Source organism: Pezoporus wallicus, unplaced genomic scaffold, assembly GCF_028554395.1.
Source record: "Pezoporus wallicus isolate ANWC-B61680 ecotype Strahan unplaced genomic scaffold, APGP_CSIRO_Pwel_v1 scaffold_13428, whole genome shotgun sequence".
Taxonomy (NCBI): Eukaryota; Metazoa; Chordata; class Aves; order Psittaciformes; family Psittacidae; genus Pezoporus; species Pezoporus wallicus.
Genome location: NW_026637482.1, coordinates 1,326,103 through 1,346,421, shown reverse-complemented (window position 1 = coordinate 1,346,421; position 20,319 = coordinate 1,326,103). Strand labels below are relative to the sequence as shown.

Genomic DNA, 20,319 nt, shown 5'->3' with positions numbered 1-20,319 from the left:
TAAAATGGCATCTCATTTCCATCAGCAATTGGTGCTGAAAATGTTCATGCCAACTTCCAGCTGAACACCCGCACTGTGCTCTCTCTGGTTCCTGGCATGAACCCACTTTCAGATCAATCTATCTCTGCACAGAACGAGTCCAGGTACCAGCATTTTCCACTACTTCTCCCTCCTTCCACCCCTGACAGCAAATGCACAAAGAGGTCCCAGCTCTTCAGCTTGAGACACTGGACCCTGGAAGAGGTCGTTGGATCAAGCCTGGACTCATATGATGCAGATGTCCATAGCTGTGTTAGGTCTCCAGAACAAGGCAAGGAACAAAAGCTTCTCAGGTACCTGTTTGTCCCTTCCTGAAAGCCCAAAGTCTTTACACCTGCAGGTCAAGATTTCATGAATAATTCTGTTTGGCTCTTGCTGTGCAAAAGAAGCATAAGAAATAGTCTCCTGCTGCTTTGTGCATCTTTAAATTCCCTGGGCCTGTCAAGTCTGCATCAAGTTATTCACTACAACACCATAAACACGATGCAGGATGGAAAAATCAGCCTTGACTGTCACTCACTTCAAGGAAGAATCCACAAGGGAACAATTTCCATAACAATGTGTAATAAACAGGACTGGCAGATGGATGGCAAGCTTCAGTCCTGGAAGATCCCAGGGAAATCTACACTGTACACAAGGGGAACTTTCTGCAGTGTGGTCAAGCCTTGCTGAGTGCAGGTGAAATGCAGGAACCAGAGTGGCTGCAGTCATTTATCAGCATGGAAAGCCAGGACTCTTTCTAGCAACAACTCCAGCTACAGGCTTAGGCTGAAATAAGGGGCATAAAAGCAAGAAAACACGCATTATTATGAAGTCCTTTTCCTTGCCACGGGAAGTAGAAGCAGCTGGCAGTTTGTTTTTGGCTTGGAAACCCAAGTAAGAGATCACAAACCCTGCCCGAAACAGAATTTGGAAGAAAAACTGTCAAAGTTACAGCTGAAGTCAGGCATTCCCCTCACACATCTCTCTCTGAAGTCTTCTCCATGAGGGATCAACCTCAGATGCAGCCTGCGGTTAGACACAGCAAATATGATCGTGTGGTGCCAATGCTTCCTCCAGGCTGGAAGCCTTACACTTCTCACCCCCCTAAGAAACAAACCTGACATTTGCACCAAGATGTAAAGTAGGAGTGAGAGCAATGCAGAGTGCAGTCTACCTCCCATGTCCAAAAGCTGAGGCAGCTAGATTGTCCCCATGGAGAAAAAGTGTTTCCTCATCTCCAGTCTGAGTATAAGCATAACATAATGTGTCAATTTGTGGCCATTGACTCCTGTCCTACCATCAAACACCACTGTATGATAGCCCCTCTAAATTCTGGAAGGCTGCTGTTAGGTCCCTTGTCTTCTCCAGGCTAAACATCTCATTTTAATGTAATGAAATGTAATGTTCTTGTAAGATGAAAAATGTTGGTTTAGGAAGAGGAAAAGGTCTGTGTTTTTTCAATGAACAATGAACATAACAGAGTGTTCTACATGCTACAAGATACCACTTCACTGCTAACCCAAAGCAGTGCCACTGATGCTCCATTTCACTAATGCCTCCTGACACTGTGTGTTTTTCAGTACAAGTGCCTCTGAAATGCAGACTCCTTTACAGCCATCCCATTATTCTCCAGACCTGTATGAGTTTTACATATAAGCAAATAGACTCTATTTGAGCCACGTTAAGGATACAAATTCCTCAAGCCAGTGGCAGCAAGATCGACACTGACCAAGATTTCCTGCTGAGGGAGGAAGAAATAATCTCTTGCACAAAAAATCCCAGCATAAGACACCTTAACCAGTTTCTTCCAGTTTGTAGATGGGGATGCTCAACCCAAAGCACCCTCCTGTTGTTTCCAGCCCAATGTGACTCCTGCAGTGCTGCTGGCTGTGCAGACACCTGCATGCTACTCCTCCACAACCATTCTTGTGTCTGTTTTGATTTGCCCTCTGTTCCCAAAATCCCAAACTTTGACAACTCAGATATTTGCCAGATTAGGAGCACCACATTGGACTGAGGCATCACTCAGACTGCAACCAGAGACACACAGAATTATCTTCATGGTATTTGCTACCCATAACACCTTAGGAGTACTTCATTTAGGTAATTATTGCATCTTGACAACCAGGAGCTTGCACATTTATAAAACCATGTTAACTGTATCCTGAGCATCACATGGAAAACTGAACTACAAAGTTAAAGGCAAAGAAGTGAAGATGGATGGGCTGAAAGTAGAGCCAAGCAGGGACATGGAATCTTGGAAACACCCTTTGGGAAGGTGAAGCCATTTCAACATGAAGAGCATCTACTACACCTTCACTACAGAAAAGTTAGAAAACACTTTAGTGCTTTATCTAAAGGAAGCAGCCAAACAAAATTGTAATCCTGAATTTCACAGAATTATAGAATCATAAAATTTCATTTAAATTGACAACCTCTGCTATAGGCAACAAGCGATTGAGGCCCTAAGCACCTCCAGTACCTACAAAATGGTACATGAAATAGATAAAAGAAACCCCACAGAAACTGCTGCCCCAGACAGCCAACAAAGCCTTCTCCACAGCTGTTAACTAATCATCTGATGAATCAGTTAAATGTAAGTCAGTTCCTGAATGTTTCCTGACCATTAATACTCTTTGCTTTTCTGTTTGCAGGGGAAGAACAGTCAAGCTGGGGAAGCTTCCTGGGGCATACATATCCACCATCATATCATGACCAAGGCCAAACCCATTTACGGATGCTTTGCCCTCCTTTGCAAGATATTGTCAGAGCCATCTCTGCACTCGAAGGTAGCTGCATGCTCACCAGGAGCACTGAAACTACATTGGATCAGCTGGAGAACACTGCCTCCCTGCTTATGGGTTACAATTATAACTGCTTTCTTAAATGTCACCACCTGCAGTTTATGCCAGAGCCTTTAAAGGACATCACAACGACATCTACAAGGCCCCTGCACACTAATAGCCAAGCCTTTTTAGAGTTAAAGGCAACAAAATTGGGTACTAGTACATTATCAAGATGTCAAATAAGGCTAACAGCTACTTGCTTACAACATCCACAGCTTGCCTTACATCTCTAAACTACAGTGACCGAGTCTGGCTGTTTGCTTCAGCGGTTCACCCAACTGGAAACCTGCCTGAAGTTGATAAAGCCAGCTCTTTACTTTTTCCACATTTATTTTTGAAGTACCAAGACATTTCTATTCATTTTACAAGCCATTTTGCAAGCATAGTACTTACCTCCACTTTTTCATTTCTTTCTGTGCTACTTTTCATAGTTTAAATAGTCATAGTTATGTAAGTTGAAGTGATTCCAAGTTGAAATTTTATAAAGACCCTACCACTGCAAAGCAAGGATGCTCAGTATTAGCAGAGTGTATCTGTGAATTTGTAGGACCTGCATAAGTTTTTATTTCAGGGACACAAAAAACCCACAATGAAAGCAAAGAGAAGTGACTCCAGCAATCTCCAAGGGCCTTCTAGTATAGGAACAATCTTACAAGGGGGAAAATCTCTTTAGCAAGAGGAAAAGTCCAAAGCACACTCTGTTGCTATAATGCTGAACACATTTGCTTGTCTGGAAGCCCACTTACTTGAAGGACAGCTTCTCATCGTTGGGCTTGATACAGCGCACGTAGTGTGGGGTGGTGGCATTCAGGGTCTCCATGAGTAAATGCAGTGAGTTGCGGAACTGAAAGATAAAACCAACAGATTTTATTTATCTCTTCTTCAAATTGAAGAAACAAGATCTTCACTGCAATGATGTACCTGGATCCCCTCATTTCTCTGCCATCGACTGACCCACTCAAATCATACGTTACCTGGTGCCCCACTGTTTTCTTGTGCTCCTTATTGGCAGCTTTGATGGCTGGTCTGGCAGAACGGACACTGACTTTGGGTATTTCCTTTCTCACAGAAGTGGTGGATGCAGCATCCTTCTCATCTTGGAATAAGTCTGCTACCATCTGATACTAAAACAAAAGACAATGTTTGAGCACCTCTGGTGCTGTTCTTTCTTGAGTGAACCCACCCAAGACCCACTGCTCCAGTTATTTTTCATCCATTTTAAAACAGGAAGAGGAAAAAGAGCTGTAAATTGAAAGCAAGAAGCATTTTCCACATAAGTCACGTCACCAGGAACATGAACCATTCTGTTTTGTACTTCATCAAAGCTTGAAAGATGCACATTAAATCAAACAAGAAAAAAGGAAGTAAAAAGAGGATGGTTAGCTCCAAGGCTGGATTGCTGAAGTATTGTTCAAGGCACCAAGTCTCCTGAATGTGAGGTGATGCTTGCTCCTAGGCTTTGTTTCAAAGCAGTCATACAGTCCTGACCACAGCAGGGACACATGTCCCTGCAGTGGGGTCTCTACGTGCAGGCAGGCAGGAGCCTGCTCCCACCACAACCACAGAAGCCCTCTTTTCAAAACAATTAAGAGACGCCAGCACTTCCTAACTAATCACCTGCATTCAGCATGAATGAGCAAGGTGACAGCAGGACCGCTGTTCTGAAGCCCTGGAAGCACTGCATTTAGCTCCTCAGATCCCTGAAGTCTGGGATTCCTGGCAAGCCAGCAGCAACATTTCCACTTCATGAATGGGAGAACAGGTGAGCTGGCAAATCCAGTTAGTGCTGTTTGGGTTTTGAGGGGAACTTGTGTACTAAATAAGTCACAACCTCGTCTGTTTAGCAAGGATGTTAAATTTCGCATCTTGGATCCAGCTATGCACCCACACTGCTGCCAAGCTCCTGCCAAGCTGCACTTACATCCAAACAGCAAATTCTTCAATAAAAGAATTTTCTTCAAGGAAAAACCACTGTCACCAAGTGGGATTTCACTTGTCACAAAGCTGAGCTGGGCTCCAGCCTGGTGACACTGCCAAAGCACCCGTGACGCTGCCCCAGGACCACACACACCACCAGCAATGCCCACTCTGGAGCATGGGAGAAAGCATCAACATCGCACTTCACTTGTCCACACAAAAACACTGGCACAAGGCAGCAGCTCACTGCAGGTTGCTCTTGCCTCCATCCCAGACTCACCTAAAAGCCAAACTTAGTTGTATATCCATTAAGCACACCATTAAGAAGAAAGCAGGGGTTTAACACTATGTAGACATTAACAGGCAGCTCCGTGCTATAAAGGGCTGCCTGGCTCCCTGCCACATCCCTGGACTAAGACAGGAACATTTCCAGCCCCAGTCTCACAGGCTGTTCTCACAGCTTGCTAGCACAGCAGCCTAAATACCACTGTGGAAAGGAAACTCTTTGCATTACACTAGATAATCGCTCACAGGCTCCAGGACAGCACCTGCTCGGGTTCTCCTTCATACTCACTATTTGTATCATTGTCTCTGCAGCTCACTCATCTCCTACCAGAATTAGAGGCTCAGACCTTCTTTGCCTAACCCTGTATCCTCTCCCCCAAAAAGCTATCCTCACAGCTGTATTTCAATGACATGTCACTGTCTTTGACTCCTTCAAACACAGGATGCCTGCATGGCAAAGTGCTTAATGCTGGAAGACCTCCAACACAGGCTCCACTTTACTATCTCATGCTTGACAAAGCAGTAAAATCCTCAGCTATAATTTCAGGTTTCAAAATATCTTCTCAATACACAGCTAGGCGTGCCATCCACCCCTTCATTCACCTGCTATTCATAACAGCACTGCTTGCTCTTGCACAAACACTCAGGAAGAACCTCAGAAGTGAGCTTTCAGCTTGTGTAATGCAAAAAAAAATGGTGTAACCGAGATGGTCTTTAGCAGCCCAGCATTTATTCCACAGATGCTGGGGGATAAGAAAGGACAGATCCCTTTTTCCCAGCTGGTGGAGTCAAAAGCATTGGATCACTTATTTGTAATTACAGAGAACTGGGACATAATAACTTCACAGCATGCCTGTATGCTTTTAGTCAGTGTTCAAATCAGTCTCTTTAATTCAAAGAACATCAACTCTCAACTGTTTTAGCTGACCAGCACTAACAAAACTAATTGGCTTCTTTATAAAGTCCCTTTCACCACCTTGTTGATGGCAGTGACTGCATTCTAATTAGCAGAAGGCAATTCTGCCTTGGTGGGAGTGCTTCTTCAATGATGCACTTGCTGAGAGAAGTGTTTAAGTCCTTGACTTGTTAAATTGAGTGTTCCCCCTTGCCCTGTGTATCACTTTATTGGGAACATAAAGAAGAATGCAGTTAATACTTCATGCAGGCCTGATCCTGAGTACAGGACAAAGTCTTCATGGCACAGCCTTTTGCAACACGAACTTAAGTTCTAATCCAGCTGGCACATTTGAGCAGCAGACTCAGTGCCGGCACTGCTGCTTGTTTTGGTTCAGAGAAACCAGGTTGCTTTTTACAGCCAAAGAAAACAAACATATCTATCTGTTTATACTGGTGGAGAGCACATGGCAGGTGAGAAGCAAAACAATCAGGATAATTGAATCCACCAGCCAGCGGGGCTAGAGAAAGCAAGAGCAGAGGATTAGGTTTGGGAAGCTTTGAATGGGGAGGGTGACGATGCTCCTACCAGAAGAAGCATTGCTCTTCCTCCCTGGAAGGAAGGCACAGCATCAGCACAGGCTGACAACAGCCGTTGCTCCCAGGTCACTAAAGAAATGCCTCAAAGGCAGATAGTTCATCAGACTATCACCCAAATGTTCTCAGAGCCAAGTGTATTTGAGAGTGTTCTAGGCTGGATCACAGTGGAGATGCTGGTGTCACCTACAGAGCCACCGCTGTGCATTCACAAGGTCCTAACACCTTATTCCAAGGCACATTAGCTTAGTTTGCAGGCCAGGTAAACCCAAATATTTGGTTCTGAGGCATACACATTAATGGCTTTTTAGGTCAAGAAAACCAGTGGCAAGGAGCAGGGTTTTGAGGTTTTTTGCTATTGAACCGAAGCCCAGCCTGCTCTGATACTGTATTATGCTCCCTGCATAAGAGAGACAACAATTTCAGCTTTTATTTATGCATTTATTTATGCATTTATTTACTTTGAGCAAGAAGTTAGAGGTGGCACCATCCCTACCACTCTGCAACCCACTAGTCCCGTGAGTTACATCTCTGCACCTATGGGGAGAAGTCTAACTGAAAACCCTATCACTGCCTGCTCTGCAGCACTACCTCCAACAGCAAGTTCAGCACTTGCTAAATAATTCATCATACAGCATCAATTATTCCTGCAGGTTACCTGGTGTTTTTAATAAGCTCTAATCATGCCCGGTTTTCACCCTGGGGGAACTGGGAGCTTCCTGAACACAAAGAACTCTTGATTTGGGCATTATTAAAGCCCAGCTTCACAGTTATTAGACTCACAACTACCCCCACGGATGAGAAAATTGCACCTCTTGCCATCTTCATATGAATTCACTGCTGAGATGCAAGGCAAGCCACTGATGACACTCAAGTCCTTTCCCATTCTCCTCTCTCTTACCTTGGTCAGGAAAAAACTCCTGCTTAAAATGCTCCTAAAAATAATACTTCCTCCATCTCCCCATATCACACTTACTTACGGTGGCATTTGGAAGGTCACAGCCAGCACTAAACCCAAGGGAGGGTGGCATAAAGAAGAGATATCTGAATGCACAACACATCTGCTGCAGCACACAGGGGGAGATTCACAATTTGTAATGAAAAAAAAGGTAATGCAAGTTAATGAAGTGGCCCATGGTGGGGAAGCTTTGAGGTGGTTTGGAGAAAAGCAGATATATTCCTTCGCTACACCACACATAAGGTCTGGTGGAAATAAAGGTGCCTAGAGTCATGCAGTCTCAATTTTGGCTGCTGAATGGAGTGTTGGGTTTTGCAGGGCTGGTTTTCATACTGACTCCTTAAGGGTTAAGGCCATTTTAAGTCTCGACTCATTAACTGACAATGAAAGACTCAAGGTGGCAGGAAGGAACTTTTGGTCTGGTTTTAAACAACAAGGACTTGTCGTTAAAACCTTAGATGTCAGTTATTGATGCTTTTAACCCAACCCACCCAAATGCAGACAGAGCACCCAAGTGCTCATGGCAAAGAATAGCGCAGTAGCAGAAGCCAGTATAAAATCTGCTAGTCTTCAGCTTGAAGCCCACTTGCCAAGGGCTCATTTACTACAGGCATAACCCATGCCAAAGCCTGCAGAACCCCACAGCTTCTGCTTTTCTGCTTCCAACAGCCTGCAGAGCTCATGGCCCTCAGGACTAAGGGAGACTAAACCCCATGTGCCAAAAAGCTCTTCACCAGGAGAGCTGGTTTTCAAGGTCAGTCAATAAATCTTGTTTGGTACCCAATGTACGACGTGTTGACAACTTGTACAATACTCAGGAGAGGAGAAGTACATGGCACAAAATCTTGTAATACAAGAGTGGCAGCAAACATGACCATCAATGTGTTAATTTGTTAATATTATATATTGGCAGCAGTGTCAAATAGCTGTACAGCAGCTGGAATGTTTGGAGTTGCACTGGATTTCCATCATTGTATGTTAACCCTATTTTTGCACCCTAATTATTAAAATAACTAAAAGTCACAGGGCCAAGTATGATGGACTACAGCCAAGGAGAACAGCCATTTTCATACAGAAGGTTGGTAGGGTCAGCAACACTACCCACAATATACAAACTACACTGCTTAAGTGGCTTTTAATCCAAGAACACCTTCAGTGCCAGGTGTTGGGTGGGAAGCGCTGAGTAGGAGTTAAATTGAATTTACTATGTCCCAAAACTAGCTGTTCCTAGTTTTGTTCCTGACCAAAAAAAGAAGAGGATCAGCAGGTTTGGAAAAGATTCATGTGATGCATCTTGACAGCATACCAACACGTCTCATCCAACAAGGTGCGGGAGAGCAGAGGACCAAGCACATCCACACCTGGGCACAACCACAGCCCCCAGCTCCCTCCCATCACTCCTCCACACCCCACTCCTTTGCCTCGTGTGATGCTGTTAGTAGCTGGAGACACCTACGTGTTCACATACATAGCATGCTGTGACATGGCATGGGAATGAATGTATGAAGCACATGCACTGGAAAGAAGCAGTGTCAATTTAGCTCCAACCAAGACCACTACCCCAACTTGTGCCTTTTACCTTGCTGGCTTTCAGGATGTTGATCTGTTCCTCATACACAGTGTCCCTGTTCTTCTCCAGAAATCCCTCACTCTGGTATTCCACCTAGCAGGAGACAAAGGAAGAAGCGCAGAGGTTAAAGTCCAGCCACACAAGGACAAATACCTATAACTGCACCCCTACCGTCAGGAGTTAAGACCTGAAAGACCTGAAAGAGAGAAAGAAGGGGGACCAGCTGGAATTTAAAGGTCACTCTTTATCAAAGAAAGTGAATCTGAATGAAAGCAAACTCCTCACAGACTGTTCCTTAGTCATTAGACTGCTCTATATGGGACCCAACTGCACTTCCATGGCAACCAGGAGTAAAAATGCAAAGATTATCAATACCTCTACATGCTCTTTTGTTCATTCCTGAATGCCTTGTAAGCTGATCAATAAATATAACAAAAATGCCCTGGCTATGCCTCTTGTTTCTGAAATTGCTGAGGGTTGGGATGCAAAGGAAGGATTTAGAAAGGACATAAGAAAATCTTGTTTTTTGCATTCAAAGTTGACTAAAATAACTCACACACATACACAAAAAAGGGGGAAAACTTGCAAAGATATATTGCTTATGAATGATGCATGTGCAAAATCACATGTTTAAGGAAAGGTATTGACCTTTGCCATGAAAAGTGCTGCTTGCATTCAGAGCAGACCCGGTTAGGAGAAGCCCCTGCACAGATCAGAACTCCTGCATGTCATCTGGCTCCTTGAACACATCGCCAGGTTGTTCTTATGTTTCCCTTTCTAACAGGGGTGTTCCGGACAACTGCGACCCCTTAAGATTATTTGCTGTGAAGGACACTTGTCACATCAGGGATTCAGTGAAGCTGGAGCCCATGGACAAGATGCTACAGCACCAGACACTGGGATTTAGAGTCCTACAGCTGGCATCTTGTCCCTCAGAAGGGTGGGATCAGCCCAGGGTCACCTCTTATGCACTCCTCCCCACCATGCCTTGCTGATGCTCACAGCTCCTGCTCTTCAGAAGTAATTCCCTTTTCCAATACACTTTCATCAAGCTGCCCTTATAGAAACCCATTTTGTTGCAGCTTTGAGAAAGAGGATTTTTCTCTCCTCTAGAAAGCACTGTTTAAAGCTTAGTGCGATAGTTTGGAGCCTGAAGTCCTCCAAGCTGATCTAGATTTGAGCACCGAACCGAGATTACTGGCAGCCAGGCATCCCTATCACCAAGAAGCAGCTCACTGGTGCTACAGACTAATTTTCCTTCACAAGGCTCTTTCTTCCCATCCAGTCATTTCCCATTTCTGCATTCACGTCCCAGAACACACGACATGCACCCGGTTACCTTATCAGCAAAGTGCAGGACAATGAAGGAGGTGTTGGACATCCGGGGCTTCTGGAAGTGCTGGCTGTTGGCGTGCCGGTCATACAGCTTCTGAGCCCAGTTCTGGTCAGTGCCTTTGGGAACCTGAATGGAGAGAAAATGGACCAAAAATGTCATGGTCAGGCATGCAGAGGAGGTGCAAGGAGATTTTGGAAGAGCCCTCTTTGGGGGTGCATGTAATCCATGTGGGCTACAGGAATATTTGAGAAACAAAGTCCATCCCCCAGCACTCAGAGCACCAGCTGTTTTATTTTCATGTATATTCTTAAAATCATAGAATAGAATTATGGAAGAGTTCAGGTTGGTTTGAAAAGACCTGTAAGAAAATCAAGTCCAAGTTCCAAGACCATAGAGTTCTTGTTAAGCACAGTAAAAATTCATTTCCAGTGAAAACCACCCAAATGCTGGTTCTGCTCCAACAGCCAGAATAGCTCTTGTGAGGGCAGAGGGGGAAATAAAAAAAAAGATTGAAGAAGTGTTTTTTGCAATTAATTTACACTAATTGCTCAGGCAGTAATATTACTTTTTTAAAATGCAATTTTTGGTGACCAAATAGTTCCACAAACAGCCACTTGAGACAACACACAAGAGGGTTGTGTTTTATTTCATTAAAAATAATGATAACAAAATTATAATTTCAAAATATTAAAATAAAAATAATAATAAAATTATTATTCTTAAGAAACTTCTGTCTCTTAGGAGGCTTGGGAGTTCATTTGGACACATTAACCCCAGTTGCACATAGTGTTGGCATTAATTCAGCAAGGAAATGAATGACTTTTCATAAATCAGCAGTTATAAGTAGGGTTTGAGCTCATGTTCTTACTCAGCACCTGCAGGTTTTACCCACTAAATAACCACAAGATTCCTCAGTTAATGCAAGATAGGGGAGTGGAGACAAAATAATCATTTGGGTTTCTTCTATTATTTTTTAAGTCCATACAGCTGTATAGCAGCAGAGGAGGCCATGGGGATGCTGCGAGGGCTGGAGCAGCTCTGCTCTGGAGCCAGGCTGAGAGACCTGGGCTGGGGCAGCCTGGAGAAGAGAAGGCTCCTGAAGGGGAGACCTGAGAGCAGCTCCAGTGCCTGAAGGGGCTGCAGGAAAGCTGGAGAGGGGCTTGGGACAAGGGATGTAGGGACAGGCCAAGGGGAAGTCCAGATACATTTTTACAGTTAGGATCTGTAGAAGCAGAGATAAATAAAAAGCTGTGGGGAGGAAAGCGAGGCAGCTTTCCCATGTCCCGTGTTGTAGTATGGGAACCGTTTGGATGTTGCATTTTGGACTCCTTCTAGCAGTGTCTATGGAAGAGCAGGATGGAGTAGCCTTGACTGGAAGGAGTTGCCCCATCCCTGCCAGCATTCAAAGCCAGGTTGGATGGGGCTTGGAGCAGTCTGGTCTAGTGACAGGGGGTTGGAACTGGATGAGCTTTAAGGTCCCTTCCAACCCAAACCAGTCTGGGATTCGTTGATTCTGTAACAATATATTGTAACTTTTGATACCCTTATGATTACACTTCCCATAATGACTTACTTTTTTAGGGTGTATTTCTGTCCCTCTCTGCTAACCAGCTAAAACCCCCAAAGCGTTCCAAAAAAACATAAGGGTATTTGGGGAAAACAGCTTTGCTGTAAATAACTGTTGTTTTGTACTTTTCCAGCACAACCAGTTTGCCACAAAGCAAAACTCTTGAAAACTGAGGGAAACAAGGAGAGAAATTGTTGCAGCTGAGGGGTAAGGACCACAGTTAATGGGGTTTGTCTGCATCTCTCCATCCACAGCAGGAGGCACAGACTGGTGGACCCACCATCACTGTCAACAGGACAGCAATGGTCGCACACACATATAATTTCTAACAAAAAATAGCTGACTGGATTATTTAGGTAAGAAAAAGAGAAGAGTCAGAAAAAAAGTGTTAGGCAATATTTAAAATTAGACAGGACAAAGCCTGGAAACCACAGAATAATTGTGCAGAGTCAGGGAAGGCTCTGGATCATCCATCAGGTCTTTACATAGACCTTTATATGAAAACTGACATGGGAAACAGGGGCAGCAAACAGAAGGAAAACTTGAGACAGATAAGGACTATTTTCTAATGCTGCTTTGAAACAGCCTTTGATTTCATGACAGCAAACCAAAGCACACCAGAAAGGTTCTGGACACAGTGACAAGCATCTCCCACCCCCATTAAGTGGAAGAAACGGCTGAATTAAATGAAGCAGCAACTCCTGCAAGCCCTGTTATCACAGATGTATTTATATTTGACAGTTCTAAGTGTAGCCGGTTATGGATACACATGGAAATAGCACAAAACTATATATAAACATTAAAAGGCATTTAGATAGGCAATTCAATTATTCTAATTCTGTGCAGTTCTATTGTACAGAATTGCTATGCAACAGACGTGTGTTTATGACATTTTATAAATGCAGATGAGTTTCTTTTCATCAGCTGTAGTATTTCATATTTATATGTAAAAAGCATCCTTTCTGGTGCTATCATTAGCTGTGTACTGCTCAAGACCGAGCTGGAGGTGCAGAGCAAGAGTACCACAGTCACCTGAGCTGCCAGATGCTTATTTAAGAGATGAACTTCAAAGGCATCACTCCTGCCTCCCAGAAAGAGAGGTTCACCATACCGACACCACTCCCTGCTCACCGTTGTGCAGCCTGGGTATTTTTAGCTGCCTGAGAAGAACCTGATAGGGACTAAGTCCTCGGGATAAAAGCTAACAGGGCCATTACTTGTACTACTTTAACAGCTTTTGGTATTGGTTTGGCAGTTTAAGGCCGCTGGAGAAGTTATTTAGAGACTATCTCATTAGTGCAAGACCTTTTTTAAGGGATGGGGAAGAGAAACCAACTGATTTGCAAGTATTGCACGGAAATCTCTAAATGGGAAAAACCTTAGAGTAGTAGTTTCACAAGGTCGCCTCTTCCGCTCGTCCGCCCTCACCACCCTTGTGCCCATTACTGTGTAAAATTGATCAGGCAGCGCAATCCCAGCCAGTGTCACCTCCCATCTCCAAATGCTGTCTCCTGACCTCTGAGCTGCCAGGACCTTCTGCAACTGAAATCATACAACCCCAGACTGGTTTGGGTTGAAAGAGACAATCTCAAAGCTCATCCAGCTCCAACCCCTGCCACGGGCAGGGACACCTTCCACTAGAGCAGGGTGCTCCAAGTCCCTGTGTCCAACTGGCCTTGAACTCTGCCAGGGATGGGGCAGTCACAAATTCTTTGGGCAGTCTGCTCCAGTGCCTCACTACCCTCACAATAATTTCTTCCCTATATCTAACCTAAATCTCCCCTAAATTGAACCTACCCAGCTGAGCCAGCATCAGCCCCCCAGGCTCAAGTCCACTGCTTTTGTATCAGAAACACCCCAGGGTCAAGAACCCACCATGACCACCACACAGCTCAGGAGATATTTGGGATTGCATGGATTGAAGAGCGAGACTCCCTCCACCATCACCTCCAACAGAAGGACAATTAACTGGATAAAAGAAACAAAGGTCAATTCTGACCTAATCATCTGAAACACAGTAGGAGCTATTTGTATTTTATTTCTTTTCTCATTATTCCATTGTATGTTAAATCCTGAAGAGAGCCTGGGCTTCATCCACGCTCCAGAGACGTGTTCCGCTGCAAGTGATGTGTCTGACTTTTAAGTCACAAAAGCTGACAGCGTGACGTAGATGATGTTATTCTGCCTTTGAATGCCTGAAAGGAAAGCCCAGAGGTCCAATCTCCGTGTATCTGCTCATGGAGCTGAAATCCCCCAGACAGGACAGGGCAGCACAGGAAGGCAGCGTGCCGATTTCTAGTGTTTAAAAACCTAACTATTCCAGACAAGGAAAACACATTTGCTTAAACACCCAAAGTTCACAGCAATGCGCAGAGAAAAGCAAGATGGAAAACCAGTCTGCTAGAAGCAGACCTCAGTGTTTCTGGCAGTTGACAGAAGGACACAGGAAAGGTTAAAGAGCACCTTTTGAAAATATACTTGGCACATTAACAGCGTAACACGATGGCAATGTGCCATAAAACACAGAACCACAAGAGAGTTCAAGAATATGAGAGAGCTTATGCCTTTGGTTAGACACATCCCCCTTTGGCATCCTTGAGGGTCACATCACCCCTCAGCAGAAAGAATTTCACTGAGGTCCCTAATAAATCTTGGATAACAATGATTATCCAAGATTATACCGTGATTAACATATCAGGCCTTCCAACCAGCCCATTCTTAATCAAACCCTTTTAGATGCACATCATGCTAATGAAAATCTTTTTCAGTAGTTTTTCCATTTCCACTCCCATCCCAACAGCATAGGCCAAAGCAAGAAAGCAGCCAGGCAGCAAGACACCTTATGGAGAAACCTGGACATCCACAGCAGCTTCTGACTGTACTCCCTAATGGCACTTGGGAAGCATACAGAAAGCAAGCAGCACTCCAACAGAGCAAGTAGTTTAAGCCTGAAAAGCAGAATACCTCATCCAGCTTTGACACAGTGATTTGACTTCATTATTTAGAGGATTTTCAACTTCCATTGAGGATAATTTACACCTCTTAAAAAAAAAAATAAAAAAATCAACCTGTCTGGTCCTGTTCTTCTCTAAGCAGTGACAAGACTCTCATATGACTTTTGTTAGCTGTACTGCTCCAGCATGTAGCCAACCACCCCCTCCCCAATCTCACATTAAAGACTTAAAGAAAGCCATACTGTGAAGGAAGAACATTAGCGACAAACCCTCCACTTTTGCGCTAATGTTTCATTATGTTGCCAGGACCCCCTCGATGCCCATTTCGAGTCCTGCAGTATATTTATCTGCCACTGAATGTGCTAACAAGATGACTTAAAATTACCCTATTGTGGTCTTGTGCCTGTCATGGCCAGCTCTCCCCAAGACGTGAAACACTGCTGGGGGGTAAAGATTTTCATCCATAAACTGTTGCTTTCGGCTGACAGGCTTTGCTGAAATTTTCATAAAGCTGGAAAACACTTCCAGGTTATTACAAAAGAGACTACTACAGGGCCTGTAATAAAAGCCTGTGACTAATGACAGCATTCCCACTGACAGGTAAATACCCAGATAATTGGCATTTGATGGGGTGCAGGGAATAGGTCTTGTGTTTCATTCTTTTAGACAAAAGAACCCCAAAACATGGAGGAAAACAGTAGTACTAGGCGTATCTACAGCAAAGTTGCCCATATTACTGTTGATGCATAGGAGCTGCTCCGACTAATGCCATGTCATCAGCAGCAACCAGTGCCAGGTGCTTTGTAGAGGAGCAAAGAGTATTATTAGTCAATATGGCATGAGAGAAACTTTACAATACCCAGGAGCTTGTTATCGCCTTAAGAATTTATCAGGATTAAAAGAACAGAGACCAAATGAAATAGTGCCGAGTATCAAGCACTATCTGACCTCCTTCTGAGCCAGCACTGGGTAAGATGCTATTTTTAAGGGCATGGAATTAAGTTTAATTTTTTCTCATTTTTAAGGAGTTTTCATAAGACTAGATTTGAAAATCAGCCCTAGGTATTGCAGAGACACCCAGAATGCCTGTACCTCAGATGAGGTCTGAGCATGGGACATGCAGGTTGGGACAGCCCTGTCATGCCTGGGACTGGAGTCTTGCCACTTGGAGAGAGCAGCTGCTTGACATGTCACCTGCCTTCCAGACAAGGCCAGGTCACACATCTCCTTAAATCCCAATAGGGACACTAGTCTAAATAATGGATCCAAAAATCTTTCCCTCTGATGCAGTGTGACACTCATGCTCTTGGGCCACAGGACCTGTCCCATACCCATGGATCTCACCGACCCAGCAAGAGTTCAGTCTGTCCTTCTTATCACCTTGGCTATCCTGGTAAAGGGGCCCTTCCCTGCTTCAGCTGTCCCATCAATCCCTGCCTCACCCTTCCCTGCACTTGTTCAAAAATGTTTAAAACCCTCCCACAATCAGTAGGACACTTCCTGACACAGAATCAGAGTCTCAACAGAAACTCTTCCCAAAGACAACTTGTTGAATGCACCACAGCAAAACCAGTCTGAGGCTTCACAAGGCACCCACATCCAGCAAGAAAGCCCTTCCACCAGGCTATTCTAAGCCTTAAAGAGGCTCAGTTCATGGTTGAATGGGTCAAGCTTCAACTTCTAGCTACTGCACACTAGGGTGCTTTGTGTCAAAGGGTCTGAAAACCCTCCCACTGTCTGACTTACACCCACTCATGCAGCACTTCAGTTTCTTTATCCTCAGCATCACAATGTTTTATATGTTTTATAGATTTGGTAACACTCTCTCTGGTATTTCCTCATTATCATTGTTGAGCATAGAACAGAACCAGACGAGACATAAACTGCCCTTTTCATCACAGCATCACATTGAGTTTTCCTGTTGAGATGATGATACCTAAAGACTCTGGACTTTCCACCTACTCTTCAAACCAAAGATCTTCAAAACAGGCATCCCACCTTCCAAAGAAAATCTCCCATCTTCCATTTCTTTTCATAAATAGATTTGATAATTCATAGCTGAACAAGGAATGAGTGAGTCCAACCTTTCTTATGGATTCTCATGAAAGTTTGTGGTTCTGGCCTCATTTCTCAACTTTCTGGCAAGATTAAATTTAGGCTAGTATGAGAGAGAGAGATTGAGTAAAATAAGGCAAACTACCCTCCCAACATCACTAGTATCTGAAGCCTGCATGTTAAAGGCAGCTAACTTTACCCAAAATAGCTACCACAAGAGGACTCAGGTTTCCTTTGAGACAAAATCAGATTGGAGACAGGGAGCTCCTGGATAACACTGAAGGAATCAAAAGTCAAAGCAATGACTATTCCTAAGTACAGCCAGGCCAGAAACATGAGTTCTAGCAACACATGGTGAGATCAGGTACCCAGGTTGGTAGCAAATGTCTGCCATGGAGGGTCTTAATGGTCCTAAAGCAAAAAATACCAAGAGCCTACCCCAGCAATGCATGTGAAAGGAGATATTTACTCTCTTGCAAGCTACCACAGGTTGAAGCCCATTCTTCATCTTTTGTAGAAATAAAAATGCCAGTGAAAAGGTAGGTGGTCCTCTTTACCTTGCACTCTTCATCCAGCAGGTCCAAGATACCAAGTTTTGCCTCTATAAGATCTATGCAGGGTTGGTTATCGTAGAAGTCTATGAGAGTCCAAGGGATTCCTTCCTTCATGTACTCTTCTTGTTCCAGCTTAAACACATGCTGAGAATGGAAAAACAGCAGTTACTGACTGTGACTCCAGCCAACACAGCACCAGCAACTTCCCCATTCACCCACGCCTCCCTGATGGAGTATTCTGTCAGGACATCCAGATGTCATAGAAGCTTTAGATGCCCTCACGTACAGCTTTGTATAGGCTCTGCCATTTACTCAATCTAGCTGCTGGCAAGGAAAATAAAAGCATTACACTAGGAAACCACAGGACAGGAGAAAACAGAAAGTTTTTAAATGACTTTCAGTAAAAAACAACAATATCAGTACATCTGGGTGCAAGCCATATATTGAAATGGCAACGATGTATGTAACTCTTGGGCTGACAAAGATCTCTCTCTCCCTTAGTGCTCTGCTGATTAACACTAATGACCTGCAGCAGGTTCACAAGCTGGGAGAGTGCATGTGCCTCTATCTCTGAGCAGAGCTTCACAAAGAGCATCCATCATCCTACAAGGGATATCAGCAGCAGCATCTGACTCAGGAACACTTCTATTGCAGATTCTTGTTTTAAGGAAAAAAAAAAAAGTAAAAAAAAATTAAAACTCCTTGCCTGGCTTCTGTATCTGCACAAGCAGATAAATTGTCTGTAGCTATTTCTGAGATACCCTAAGCATATTAAAAAATGATTTTTCAAACGCACTTTTGTCTTCAAAGATAGCTTTTAAAAATCTCTTCAAACATGTCATCTCAGAGTTTGAATTAATAAGCTTCAGAAGTGATAGCTGGACATACTGAGTAAGATATGAATAGTGCAAATACAGTCCATAATTTACTTTTCATTTTTAGCAGCAGCAGCGATCTGATAAATTAGATATACTGGAAATGTTCATGTCCATGCATATGATACAGTTTCAAAGTGCCAAACTACTCTGGAGTACTTAGCTGCTCATATTTAACAATTTTTCCTTTGTATCCTGAAACTAGTAGTACTTTTTTTTTCCCTGCTGACAACAAAAAGCAGGTGACAACCCCTTCCTGGTTTCACTCCCAGTGCAAGTAAGTGCTTTTATCTAACAAAATAGAATAATCTCTGTTTTTTGTGAGGCAATTTCAAGTGAAAAACAGGGAGTGTGTCCAATCCTACTATTTAATACAGAGCTTTTGTTGCAGAGGTTTAAGCCACACTTAATGGGCAGGTTTCCACCCATACTTTTTCTCACACTGGAAAACTGGACTCAGCACAAGAGCAACCAGGCTTTGGTTTAGGACTGAAACTACACCAAAAAAAAAAAAAGAGAGAGAGAAAAAAAGAAAAATTGGCAAACTATCTACTTATTCAAAACCATCATTGAACCTCTGAGTAAACCATTTCAAGCCTGTTCCAGTATCAAGCTGAGCCACATTGTCAACTTGATGTATTTAATGCAGCTGCAGTGTAAAATCATCACCTGTGAGACGATACCCCAAGGACTACACTCATGCTGTCCATGAGATATGGCAAGGCTGCAAGTAGATGCCATGAAGTAGAAGCAAACATACAATAATCCCACCTTAAGAAAATCCGTATTTTCTGCTAACTTTTATGGAACATTTCCCCGCTGATCTTACCAAGTTGAACTGCTGCTGGAGCTTCTCGTTGGCGTAGTTGATACAAAACTGCTCAAAGCTGTTCACTTCAAAAGTTTCAAACCTGCAAAGTGATGAATAAACCGGCATCAGGCGTTTCTTTGTCTCAAAACCTACTTTCCTCTGCAAGGGTGTCATATGCATGATGGGGAGCACCAGCTACTCAACCATCTCTTCGCATTCCTCCTATCCCAGATCCACACTTTACTCCTCATTCCCTGAAATGTCTATCTTTCCTTGCCACAACTCGAGGGATTTGAGAGGTCTCTCTCTCTCTGCGTAAATGAGGTATCTGGTACGACTGTAGCTTCCTGCCCATCAGGCAGAAGTGCTGTCTGGGATAAGAAATGTAACAGCCTCTCTCAGGGAAAAATATTCTGAAATATTAAGTCCAAGTATATTCCCTGCAAAGGTGATAAAGAAACAGTAGCTGCCGTCTTAAAAGACCAAACATGGTATTTTTAGCGCAATTCAACAGAGCAGAAAACCAAGGTATTAAATCCATAATTATAGCCTCCATATTGCATTCCTGACAGCATAAAAATTGGATACATGTAAGCAAGTGAATTCTGGAAAGCAGAGGGAAAAATAGTGCTTCCAGCTCCAATTTCAACACGTTCCTTAGGAGCTTGGTGTTGGCCTTGGTGATCCTCTCTTCACCAGCGCTTCCAAAGCTTCCCTTGTCAAAACATAATCCAAACCCTCCACAGGCCAACTCCAAACCGAGCTTGAAACTGGTTTCCTAGTCACAAATAGCAAAGAAAAATCTGCAGTTCTTACAGCACAAACTACAGGCAAGCAGCAGAGCACCAGCAGAGCCTCAGGGTGACAGAGGCTGAAGCACTTGAAGCCCAGGGACAGGCAGAGGGAGTTGGGTTTGTTCTTAAAAAAACAGGACCACCAGGAATTAATGTTATTTATATTTCTGTTTTCAAGGCACACTTGGAAGGGAGAGGAAAAAAGTCTTTGACACATGACTGTAAGGATTAAACTAAGGGAACAAGTGGCAAGGCTCCCTCTGCTTAAGAATAAGCTGCTGCAAT

The 20,319-nt window shown here is 43.7% G+C and overlaps 1 protein-coding gene across 2 annotated transcripts in view; it reads right to left on the bottom strand.

Moving 5' to 3' along the window:
- The window catches only part of MYO5B (myosin VB), a 151,790-nt gene that overhangs the window by 59,694 nt on the left and 71,777 nt on the right, over positions 1-20,319 (bottom strand). For both annotated transcript variants that reach the window (XM_057405669.1, XM_057405670.1), the window contains exons 11-16: positions 19,259-19,340; positions 17,558-17,698; positions 10,428-10,550; positions 9,098-9,181; positions 3,842-3,991; positions 3,614-3,711 (exon numbers count right to left, since the gene is read on the bottom strand). In XM_057405669.1, the coding sequence (XP_057261652.1) occupies positions 3,614-3,711; positions 3,842-3,991; positions 9,098-9,181; positions 10,428-10,550; positions 17,558-17,698; positions 19,259-19,340 (678 nt within the window). The remainder of the gene's footprint in view (positions 1-3,613; positions 3,712-3,841; positions 3,992-9,097; positions 9,182-10,427; positions 10,551-17,557; positions 17,699-19,258; positions 19,341-20,319) is intronic.